At 36.1% G+C, this 12,443-nt stretch overlaps 1 protein-coding gene across 2 annotated transcripts in view; it reads left to right on the top strand.

Moving 5' to 3' along the window:
* Positions 1–12,443, top strand: part of AKAP13 (A-kinase anchoring protein 13) — a 129,952-nt gene that overhangs the window by 109,930 nt on the left and 7,579 nt on the right. For both annotated transcript variants that reach the window (XM_074234143.1, XM_074234144.1), the window contains 9 exons: positions 1,393–1,469; positions 2,026–2,207; positions 2,335–2,417; positions 3,392–3,586; positions 4,317–4,484; positions 6,499–6,572; positions 7,017–7,061; positions 9,085–9,135; positions 10,096–10,545. In XM_074234143.1, coding sequence (XP_074090244.1) covers positions 1,393–1,469; positions 2,026–2,207; positions 2,335–2,417; positions 3,392–3,586; positions 4,317–4,484; positions 6,499–6,572; positions 7,017–7,061; positions 9,085–9,135; positions 10,096–10,545 — 1,325 coding nt within the window. The remainder of the gene's footprint in view (positions 1–1,392; positions 1,470–2,025; positions 2,208–2,334; positions 2,418–3,391; positions 3,587–4,316; positions 4,485–6,498; positions 6,573–7,016; positions 7,062–9,084; positions 9,136–10,095; positions 10,546–12,443) is intronic.

The raw sequence follows: 12,443 nt of genomic DNA, 5'->3' as shown, positions 1-12,443 counted from the left end.
CACCTAGCCACCCCTAGAATTGTTTTAGAGCCAGGACTTTTACAGTCAAGGAAATCTTTTTATTTTAATTTTAATTTTTTTATTCTAATTTCCAACATTCATTTTTTTTAAGATTTTGAGTTAAACCGTTTTCTACTTCCCTCCCCCTTCCCATGACAATGAAGAATCTGATATAGGTTATAATGTACAGTCATATTTAACATATTTCTATATTGGTCATGTTGTGAAAGAAGAATCAGAACAAAAGAAAAAATAAGAAAAAACAAAACATTTTTAAAAGTGAAAATAGTCTACATTCAGACTCCATTCAGATGTGGATGACATTTTCCATCACAAGTCTTTTAGAACTATCTTTACTCATTGAACTACTGAGAGGAGCTAAGTCTATCATAGTGATCATCATGTGCTGTTGCTCTTGATAAATATAATGTCCTCCTGGTTTTGCTCATTACTCTAAGCATATTATGTAAATCTTTCCAGGTTTTTCTGGATCTACCCACTTATGATTTCTTACAGAACAATAGTATTCCATCCCGTTCATATGCCAGTTTGTTCAGCCATTCCCCAATTGAAGGGCTCTCCTTGATTTCCAATTCTTTGCCACTACAAAATAGAGCTGCTATAAATATGTTTGTACATTTGGGTCCTTTTTCCTTTTTTATGTTCTCTTTGAGATACAGACCTAGTAGTGGTATTACTGAATCAAAAGATATACATAGTTTTTTATCTCTGTGGGCATTATTCCAAATTTCTCTCCAGAATGGTTGGATTAGTTCACAATTCACATTAATAATGCTTTAGTGTCCCAGTTTCCCACATAACTCCAACATTTATCATTTCCCTTTTCTGTCATATCAGCAAAAATCTTATTGGTTGTTTTAATTTGCATTTCTCTAATTTTTAAAGCATTTTATATGACTATGGGTAACTTTAATTTCTTTACCTGAAAATACTACCTTTTCATATCCTTTATCATGAAATGACTTGTATTCTTAAAAATTTGACTCAATTCTCTATATGTTTTAGAAATGAGTCCTTTATCAGAAATGCTGGCTGTGTAAATGTAAAAGCTTTCTGCATTCTTTTTAATCTTGGTTGCATTGATTTTGTGCAATAACTTTTTAATTAACAAAAATTAAACATTTTGCATTTTTATAATGTTTTCTATCTTTTGAGTTACAAACTCCTCCCCTCTCAATGAAACCTTTTAAATAGGAAGAATAGTAATTGAACCTGAATCCTCGAGAAATTTAGATAAAGTATACTCAGTCATAATAATGATCTCAGGTCATCATTCATATCCTCGGAATATATTGCTAAATAAATCTTACTAGACGTGGTTGGCTTGTAAATGAATATTTTATTTTTCTCTTCTCTTCACCTTCACTTTAGAAGTCCAGGCAATTCTACTCACTGACCTTCTGATTTTCCTTCAAGAAAAAGATCAGAAGTATGTCTTTGCATCACTGGTAAGCTTAAAATACTTTCTTTACCTATGTGCTTTTTCTAATGTACTGTTTCAACCTCATTAAGTAATGACTGTTCACACTGTATTGCTTCCCACCTTTTCAACTTAATGTCCAGGACACATTTACAAATCCCTGACTTTGGTGTTGTAACTTGTGTGTTTGGTAATTTCGAATCTTGGGGGTTAGGGATTCCTAACTGGATTCACTGAAATATTTATTCCATTCCTGTTCACACAAATCAAATTCATTCATGAAACTGATAACCAAATCATCAGAATGATCATTGTGTCTTCCTGGTAGGATTTATCTTGTAAAAATTGCTGAAAATTTTCTAATTCTATATTATTTCACTGTTGGCAATATTTTCTTCTCTTTGGTCAAACTAATTTACTTGTGGGTAACAGATCTTTCCCTTAAAGATGCTAAGTCTGTGTAAGTGTATATGTGTCTGTTTCTGTGTGTGTGTGTGGGTGACACCAAATAAATACACTAAGGACAGCAATAAGATCTTACTTTGAATGCATTTTCTTACCCCTTTTTTGCTTTCCTTTTCAAGGACCAAAAATCAACAGTTATCTCATTAAAGAAGTTGATTGTACGAGAAGTAGCCCATGAAGAGAAGGGTTTATTCCTAATCAGTATGGGAATAAAGGATCCAGAGATGGTTGAAGTCCATGCCAACTCTAAGGAGGAACGAAATAGTTGGATTCAAATCATTCAAGATACTATCAATGCCCTGTAAGTTAAGAGATCAGATAGTTTTATTCCTGTTACTCATGAAGCTTCTTTGTGGTCTTTTATGATCACTTGGCAGTAACCAGGGTAACTGATGACATATGCTTATGAAGCCTGTTGTTTTTTAAAGGAACAGAGATGAAGATGAAGGAATCCCCAGTGAAAATGAAGAAGAAAAGAAATTGTTGGATGCAAAAGCCCGGGAATTAAAAGGTAAAGCTATTAAGAGAGGTCAGGACCTCCATTAGCCCTGTGTGACTTCTGAAGGCATGAAGGAATGTAATGGATAGCAGCTATTCAGTCACTGGCCTGTAGTGTCCCAACTATCAGTTAAATATGGGCAGTGTATATTTAGTTAGTTAAAGGGAAAACCAGGATCAAGACAAAATGATCTCTAAATAGTAAAAAAGGCTTCTGAATAACTATGCTAGTAATGGACTGGTATCCTTTGTCTTACAGGGTCATTGCTTTGCTTTTCTCCCCCCCCCCTTTTTTTTTTGTTATTAGGGGAGGTAATAGAAAGGGGCACTAGACTAGAGAGACCCAAATAGGATCTAAGAAAGGAAAGCAAAAGAATACTGTTGATTCAGAAGACACCACCATTCATGCAATACCAGTAGTAGAATTTGGTGCAGTGATCATTGTCTTGGTATTTTATGTTATAGAGAACTTAGCCAAGATTGGTGGTTCACAAGAAACCCAAAATGAATGAGTTTTTTTTGGTAATAAAAGATCCCTGAATTTTACTGCCAGTTCTAGGTTTACACACTGTAAGTATCCTGAATGACTTTGAAAAACAGTTCAGTTAGCAATTGGATCCAGAGTCAAATAATACTCTTGTAGACAAGTTTTAGCCAAAACCATCCTGTTTTAATCAGAAAACAAGAGATGTTACAAAATAACGATAAATAATAAAATCCTGTGTAGTATATCTGTTTTTGTGTAAGACCATAATCAAAGACATCTGGGATAGTCTTAGGTTCCCTTCCTGGATAGGCTTCCAACCTTGACAAGTTCATGAAACTGAAGATGATAAGATTGCTCCAAGAATAGGTTAAGGTTCCTGATTAGCCTATCCCTTTTTCATAAAGTACCACCAGATGGCACTCAAGTCTCAAATAAAGTGTAGTTTACAGAGTTTGCAGGCTGGCTTTTACTCAGAGTTGGTCCCTTTGTCCATCCTGCAGAGCAACTTCAACAGAAGGATCAGCAGATCTTAACTCTGTTGGAGGAAAAGGAGATGATTTTTCGAGATATGACAGACTGCAGTACACCCTTATCAGAAGACACTTCACCAACTCATGGCTCCAGGATACTATTCAGATCCAACACTGAAGAGGTTCCCAAAGGAGGGCCCATCATGAAAAGTGCAATAAATGAAGGTAGGTGGCTGACACTCATTGTTCTCTCTGGTATTGATATTATTGACATTGACTTATGGTATTCTGTTCTTGATCACAAATTTCTTAGGTTATATATAAATTAGACTGAGGGTCTAAAACTGGCCAGAGTTCACCCTACAAGAATTTATTAGGTACCTACTCTATGCCAGATACCAAATAGATATACATGTATGTGTGTGTATATATACATATACATAGTACTTGTGTGTTTGTGTGTGTGTGTGAATAGAAAGTGATTTTTATGTAACTTTATGTAAGAACAAGGGTTCTTAATCTTGGGTCATAGCATCCCCTTGTCATGCTGGTAAATCTAGTATTTCTGTGGTTTATTACCTAAATTCATAATTGAAAGAAATGCTAATTCCATTAGTAGTTATCAAAAATGAAGATGTTCTATAATATTTGCCATGCAAGTTCATATACCCTGAAATCTCTCTAGCAGCCCTTTATGGACCCCAGTTTAGAGTCATGATACAGAGAGCACGTTTGAACTGAGTCTGGAAGGAAATAAGGGACTTCTCAGTGGCAGAATTGTAAAGAGAATGCATTGAGGTGTGTAGGATGGTCAGTTCAGTAGCATGGAGATAAGGTTGACCTATGAGCAGAATAGTCTGCTCTGTTATACTCTTTTTCATTAGTTCCTATGATTTTTATTTTCTTCTCTTATCAGTGCTAAAATTTGTCAATTCCCTTTTCATTTTTTTTTTAGTGGAGATGCTACAAGGACTAGTGAGTGGCAGCCTCGGGGGCACACTTGGTCAGTCCATCAGCAGCACCATGGAGCAAGAAGGAGGAGGAATAGTTGGCCCAGTTTCTTTACCTCGGAGAGCAGAAACCTTTGGAGGATTTGACAGCCACCAGATGAATGCCTCAAAAGGTAGATGTGTTTGAGTTTGAGTTCCTATACAGGCATTCCCCACCTACATAACTGATTTTTAGTTCATTTAGCCCATTCTAGGAATGGGCCCTGTTCTGCATCCATAGCTAGAACCCCTGTATTTAGTGACATGGGAACAAAAGTCTTGGTACTTGTAAAGAATATCATACACTACTCAGAACTCAGAAGTAGAAAAAAGTGAAAAGGTGTTAAAAGTGGGATAGTTTATTATAAGTTCTGATGTAGTACTGTCTCCTAGGCAGAATGGGTGACCCTTAATAAAAATATATTGCATATTCTTTTACTTTATTACAAGAAGTGAAAACTCCACTACTTAAAGATATTTCTTTGGATGACATTTCAGAGAAGGGTGGTGAGATGGTAATTTCTGCCATTCTTTCACATATTAGCATAAATTAGTTTGATGCAGGTATTTTCTTTCTAAATCTCACTTAGTTAAACTGAAGGAGTAGAAATTATGATTTGGAGAAGAAGGAAAGTAGAAAGTTTTGAGGAATAGAATATTCTGTGGGGCAGACCTGGGAGGTGGGGAAATTCCACATTGGGAGCCTTAAGGTTTAAACACCAGGAACATCAGGAAAGAAGGAGATTTAAGAAATGGGAGAGGGGGAATAGAAAAGAAGAAGGGAGGGTTCCAAAAACAAACTTCGCCTATTTCAAAATTTTGCCTAGGGCCAGCCCTGCACCCAAGAAAGGGGGAGGAAACACTTCTCCTATTAACGCTCTGTCATGGCCCCCTGCTCCCAGGACCCAGAATTCAGGCTAGTACAATATTAGCACTATAGTTTAGCTACATTATGGGTTAAATAGGATTTTGTGGGCTAACCCAGGAATTGGACTACAGTCTTCAAAATGTGTTCTGAGCCCTAAATTACAGATGATTTTTTTGGATGACAACCTGGCCATAAGTTGGGGACTGCATGTGTTTGTGTGTGTGTGTGTGTGTGTGTGTGTGTGTGTGTGTGTGTGTGTGTACACACTTATCCCCATATCCCCATGTGTCCTTTTGATTGAGTTTCATTTCTGTGTTGTCTTCCTCTGACACTTTTTTTATCCTGTTCTAAGTAATAAAATCTCTGTCATCTGAATTTTGTGCATATTAGATTACAGAGTTTAGTATATGAAGTCTGTTCCCTTTCTTTGTCCTAAACCCCCCTTCCCCCCACACTGTTCTCTTTCACTTCCACAAATCACATTACTATCTTGACCTCAGATGGATACATGTTTTACAACCAGTATATTCACCTCATCCCCATCATCTGTGACTTTGGTAAAAAGATATATTTACTCAGAGTAGATAACGACTGATCCATTGATTGGATTTTAGGAATGCTGCAAAGATGCATGTGATGGAAGAACTACTTTGCCAACACACACACACATGCAAGTCATAAATATCAAAGAGGAAATAGTCTGCCCTTCAACATCAGTATTTATATCATGGGTGTTTGCAAAGTATCCTAAAGCCAACATGAGGGGAAGAACCTTAGGTGGAATTGCAGCTTCTCATATTTCTAAATAAAATGGCACATTTAATTGTGAAAGAAAATGCCTCATTTAAAAAATTTTGTTTTAAAAGTGGCAGAGGGGAGACTAAGGTTCAGACTCCAGCCTATAAGAGAATCATTAATAGTTTACATCTACAAAGGTACTTAAGTGTTTTAAAAAAAACTCTCCTTTCCCTCTCTCCATCCCTAATTACAGTACCTCTTGTTCAGGGTCTTATGTGACCCCAGAATAAAAAGGATGTTCTTGAAGTTCTCATATCTGGCAGAGGCTAGAGGGGAAGAGTACTATTTTCATATATTCCTCAGTTTCATTTTTCCTTCCAGTTTATTGACTTTAGGAAGGATGATACTAAAATTTACCTCTTTTAATTAAATGGTTTCCTTTATAAGTTATTGATAAAGTTCTGTTTTGATTTGTTCTACATCCTATCATGAATTGGCAAGTTCCATTTCCTTCGTCAATAATTTCACTTTTATTTATTAAGGTGGTGGTGAGAAGGAAGATGGAGATGATGGCCAAGATCTTCGGAGGACTGAATCAGACAGTGGTCTGAAAAAGGTATTCCTTTGAAACTATATTTCTTCTTTGACTTAAAATTCCATGAGTTTTAGAAGCTTTGATTATTTTTATCCTAAGGTAATCCTTTAATTCATTTAGAATATAAACATTTTGACAGTTTCCAACTTTTAGACAATTTTATTGGCCAAACTGAGTTGGCAGAAATTATAGCCATGTCAAACCCTATGTTTTTCCTCAGAATCTGTGTATCAAAAAGAGACCCATATAAAATCTTCTGTGGCAGTCCTCACTTTTCAACTTTAGCAAATCTGTCTCAAATCAACCTTAATGTGATACCAGATTTTCTTCTAAATAGAAAGTATTAATTTCCATACGAGACAATAATAGTTCTCTCTTTGCCAAAACTGTCATCTGATTAGCCTGTTGTATCTATTTTTTCATAGAGAAAATACATTTTCTTCTGTTTTTCCTATGTCTTTATAGAGTGGAAATGCTAATGTGGTCTTTGTGTTGAAAAGAAACAGCGAGGTAAGGATGTTTTGTACTATTTTTTAGAAGCAGGATATATTTTCTTGTTTTATTTACCACGTATAAATACACAATCCTGGCTTTAATTTTTAAATTTGGATCATGTAAATAGTCCTGTAAATTAATTTTACTTTATCTCCCTATCTTCAGCCAAGCCTCAGCAGTACCCCATTGGTTTCTAGCAGGAAGCTAAGGAGTTCTAAATAGGCCAGTTACTTGTTATCACATCTTTTGAAATGACAGGTATACAAGGGGTGGCTAGGTGGCGCAGTGGATAGAGCACTGGCCTTGGAGTCAGGAGTACCTGGGTTCAAATCTGGTCTCAGACACTTAATAATGACCTAGCTGTGTGGCCTTGGGCAAGCCACTTAACCCCATTGCCTTGAAAAATCTTAAAAAAAAAAAAGAAAGAAAGAAAGAAAGAAATGACAAGTATATGAAATTTACTTAATAGTTTGTCCTCAGACCAAAGGTTGGTTCACATTATTAGAAATGAAAATTTAAGATAATGAAAGTTTTAATTAAAACTTTTATCCTACAAAAATCCCAAGTTTAGAGTTTGTGTGTATGTTGAAGGTGGGAGGAGGAAGTAAAGTTAGTGTTTAGTGCTCCTTTTTCACATATTTTAAAGTATAAAGCAGCCCCACTCTCTCTAAGTTATGGACTTTTATTTGAATACCATTCCTTTTCATCATAGTTAATCACAGTCTATTAAGATCCTAGTTCTCTTGCTCCTTCAGGGCTATAGTAGTCTTTGCAGGTGTTCTTACTTTTCAGACTTGATTTTTCCATATAAATATTTGATTCTTCAAGAGAAGAAACATAGTATTGAGATATTTTTTACAGGATTTTAGAACTGGGAGGGTGAGGATGGTGTGGAGAATTTTGGTGAGCACCCACCTCAACACATTCATTTGTACAGATGAAGGAACTAAAGTTTAGAGAGTTTGACTTGCCCAAAGTCACAACATGGTAAGTGGCAAAGCTGAGATTTAAATTCAGTTCACTCCCTACATTCCAGTGCTCTTCCTACTGTAGCACATGAATGTGTTTGCTTTTAAGAAGTATTTGAGGAGTATTTCAAGTCAAGTTCTTAAAAATATGTCATACTTGATGAGTTTTCCATTTTGTGAACCATATAATAAAGAAATAAACTATTCCTCAGTAAGGAATACTGTGGGCAATTGCTATTAAGTCCACAAAGATATAAAAACTGCAGTGGCCTGATCAGAAATATTTTGTTTCAAAATGGAATGAAGCTTGGAATACTTACTACTTGAAGGACTGACTACTAGAGTCAGGACTTCCTGTTTCCCTATCTTCTTACACATTTGAATCAACTGAGGAAAGACACAGAAGTACAGAACAGATTTACTGGATAGTTAAGAAGTAACCCTATGGGCTCTGCAAATTGGTGCAGTGGAGTTTACGAGGAAACTGAGGTTGGAGAGCAACTCTCAAAAACTTGGTGAATGTCACATTAAAAACAGTTAAGAATCTAATAAAACAGTACAGTTTTAAATGTTAATTTATTTTAAAATAATACATAAATACCACTAAAAATCATGGCCAATCTGCTGCTTGGCCCAATCTTTGAGCTTTACAAGCAATTTGAGCAGATAGCAACTCCTTGGAGCCGTGGAAGGAGTGTCAATGAGCCCTTACCAGAAGCTATCCAATTAATAATATAACCCTTTACCTTGACAAAGAGCTGAGCATATTTTCTGAAATACATACAATAGCAGAACTATTATAAAATGGGTTGAACCTAAGAGAAATTAGTCACCCACAGGTAACTGTGAGAAAGTCAAATAAAAGATGGAAAATGTGTTCCCAGGAAAAATAAGTCTATATTAGAATTCATGGTCAAGATCTGAGGAGATTTCACAAAATATAGAGGCACCCTGTGAGATTTTTTAAGACATGTTTTTCTCCTTAAATAACCATAACGTTATGGTGAGTTCTGAGATCTAAGAAACTCCTTAAAGTCAGTATTTTTTGTTTTTGTTTGTCTTCCCTGCAGCAAGTTATCCAGAGTATTGTTCATCTACATGAACTTCTTAGCACTTTGCAGGTACGTACCTTACTTACAGTTTATCCGATCCATTATTAGTAGCATTGCAATTTAGCTTTAGGATTGGGTTTATTGCTTGTTTAGTACTAACTCAGTTTAGTAGCTTTGAAACCTGTAAATAGTGTTTATTATCTGGAAAATAGCATTGAGGACCCAGCATTATCAGCCTTAAGTGGCAAAAAGGAGAAAAAGAAAATAAAGCTATTATGAAAACTATAGCATTATTGGGAGACTGTGGACACTTGGGGATAACATTCCTCCTAAAGGTCTATGCAATATAAATCTATATTTAATAATGGAAGTTAGATATTAATTTCAGCCTTGTAATGACTTGGTATTATTTTCAAATTGATACGTGCTGAATGAATGTTCTGTAACTAGTTTTACAGAGTTATATGGGGGTAGGAAGTTTTCTAAAATAGGTACTATGAAATGCCATCCATAAGAGTATGTGAACAGATAGAAGAAAAAACAACCAAGGATCTTCATTCTTGTCTTCTGTTACTACTAGCTGTTACTCCCAAATAATACCTGTAAGCTAAACCCCAGTTCATGATAAAGATAACAGAAGTATTTCATACAAATCTTTTTTAATTTATTTAGCTTTTTTTTTTTTTTGCAAGGCAGTAGGGTTAAATGATGTGCTTAAAAGTCACACAGCTAAGTAATTATTAAGTGTCTGAAGACAGATTTGAACTGATTCCAGGACTGGTACTCTATTCACTGTGCCACCTAGATGCCCTAGCAAGGCATACACATAACTATATAATTATTGCCAAAGGCTTTGGCATAGAAAATTTACAGTGCCAGCTTAATGCTAATTTGGTAATTTACAACATATAGTCTTAAGAGGCAGGAATGGATGCAGTGAGTGGGGGACAACAGAAAACTGAAAACCAAATAAACAATGACATGATACATTGCATCAGGATAATTTTGTTTTCATTTCTCTCCCTTTAGGGTGTAGTCTTACAGCAGGATAGCTACATTGAGGACCAAAAGTTGATGCTCAGCGAGAGGGCAATCACGAGGAGCTCCTCCAGACCAAATTCGCTGATTGAGCAAGAAAAGCAGAGGAGCTTAGAAAAGCAACGACAGGACCTGGCCAATCTGCAGAAGCAGCAGGCGCAGCACCTGGAGGAGAAACGCAGACGGGAGAAAGAATGGGAAGCCCGGGAAAAGGAGCTGACAGAGCGGGAAACCCGGCTGGCCCAGTGGGAAGAGAAAGTTCATAGGGGTCAGCAGGACCTGGACAAGGATCGAGAAGAGCTTCAGCAGAAGAAAGCAGCGTATCAGTCTGACCTGGAGCGGCTCCGAGCTGCCCAGAAGCAGCTCGAGAAGGAACAAGAGCAAGTGAAGAGGGAGATGGAGAGAGTAGCCCAGAGGCAGGCAGAGCATGATGCTAACCAGGTGATCTAGAGTTCCCCTTAGGAACCCCAAAAGCAGCAAAACTAAGTTGTATTTTTCTCTTCCTGGCCTAGGAGCTTTATGAAATTTATAAAGTCTTAATTTTGAGAAACATTTGCAATCCACAAAGAGATATGAGTTTTCTTCTCATTTAAAAAAAAATCATAACATCACAGATGATTATTGTTGTTATTGCTAGAAAGGACTGGGAATCAGATACATTTTACTTGCTACATACAGAAGGGTTTCTATTTTGTTTTATGCCTCCTTACCATTCATCACCTCAGTCTAGAGTAACAGTCATATTTCTGCCAAAAGTAAGATTATAACAGACTTACTTTCAGGGATCAGTTGATTAAAAACATTCTTCTCACTGGAGAGAGGCAGGACTGTGGATGGAGAATATCACATAACCTGTTGCATAGTCACCTTTTTTAATTGGTTTTAAGCAACTTGATTACAAGAGGAGAATTGGGGGAGGCAATTTATTGACTATAAAAAACAAAAGCTTTCCATGAAGTTTTCATTTTAGTGAGGTTTGGGGCTTTTTTTTAATGAAATCGAACAGATTTTTCTGGATCAATGTCAATATGTTCCTGGAATTCTACTAAGTAAAAAGACTACAAAGGAAAGAAGGACATGCCTTTGTATAGAATATCACCCAATGATGAAGAGAAAACAAATGGAGAAAATACATATAAATTATAGTTGTACAGTGAGTGTGGTTGACACAAAGTCATTAAAAGTGACTAGATAAACCAGGAATAAGGTAAACTTTGTTTCAGGAAGTAAAAAACCTCAGCTAGAGAAGGCAGGAATATGCTTATTGATAAGAAGGTAGGATAGGGGAAAGAAACAACACCTCTCTTTGATTCTGACTCCTGCTTTGTTACTATTAACAAACTCAAAAGTTCAATCCTCTTTTCTTCCTTTTTTGCATTAATAGAAAGTTTTCTAACTGTTTAGAAATTTTGGTTCCTCTGAAATTGCCCCTAAATTGTCCTAGAGCTTTCTTTCTGTGGTCCATATAGGCATTGATGAGAACAACACATTTGCCAGGGATCCAATTTCAAGTGACCATTTAGGTTGATTAATGTTTCTGGCCTCCAAGTATGTCAAAAAAGACAAACTAGTAAGTGGTTCTAAAATATTGTGGCTAAATACAGTGATTTCTAAATGCTTTGGGGTAATGGAACCCTTTCACATTGATTCCTTTGCTATATTTTGCAACTCTTACCTTGACTCATAATACCATTATTAGTATTAGTGGCAACAGAGAAGGTACAAATTAAATGCATTTTATATATTGACATTTTTTAAGCCACTGTTGAAGTTAAAACAAATCCCCAAAACCTTCGAATTGCTAAGAAAAATATGGATATGAGATTAAATTCTGAACCATAATCTGGCTACTCTTGACTGATAACAGTTTCAGGCTATGATTCTTTCTGTTTTCTTTATTCATCTACAGCCTTGTCTGGAAATTAGTTTTCAGACTGACATGAATTTCACCATGAAATTAAATTGTTTTACTTGCCTGGACTTAAGTTACTGTCTTGCCTAAACAAGTGAGCCAGACTATTTAACTAGCCTTAAATGTACATCATTGTTAGGAATAAAAACAACAGTGGGGAATGCTCTCCTTTTCACAAAGTCTGATGGAAGAACAGATGGGAGTGCTATAGTAACTCTTTTGTGATTTTTTTTAAGTCATGTGACTAAAAAGCACTTAATGCATGATGATACAGGTAACTTAAATCAACCCTTTCATCCTGGGGAGGTGGGGAGAGGGGGATGGGACTGACTCTTAAGTTGCAAAACTGTATGAATAAAAATAATTGATTAATATTATATGACATTTCCTTATTTATGTCAGACAACCTAACCCTCCATCGACCCTA

This window comes from Macrotis lagotis, chromosome 4 (genome assembly GCF_037893015.1).
Source record: "Macrotis lagotis isolate mMagLag1 chromosome 4, bilby.v1.9.chrom.fasta, whole genome shotgun sequence".
Lineage (NCBI taxonomy): Eukaryota > Metazoa > Chordata > Mammalia > Peramelemorphia > Peramelidae > Macrotis > Macrotis lagotis.
This window is presented reverse-complemented; position numbering and strand designations above follow the sequence as displayed.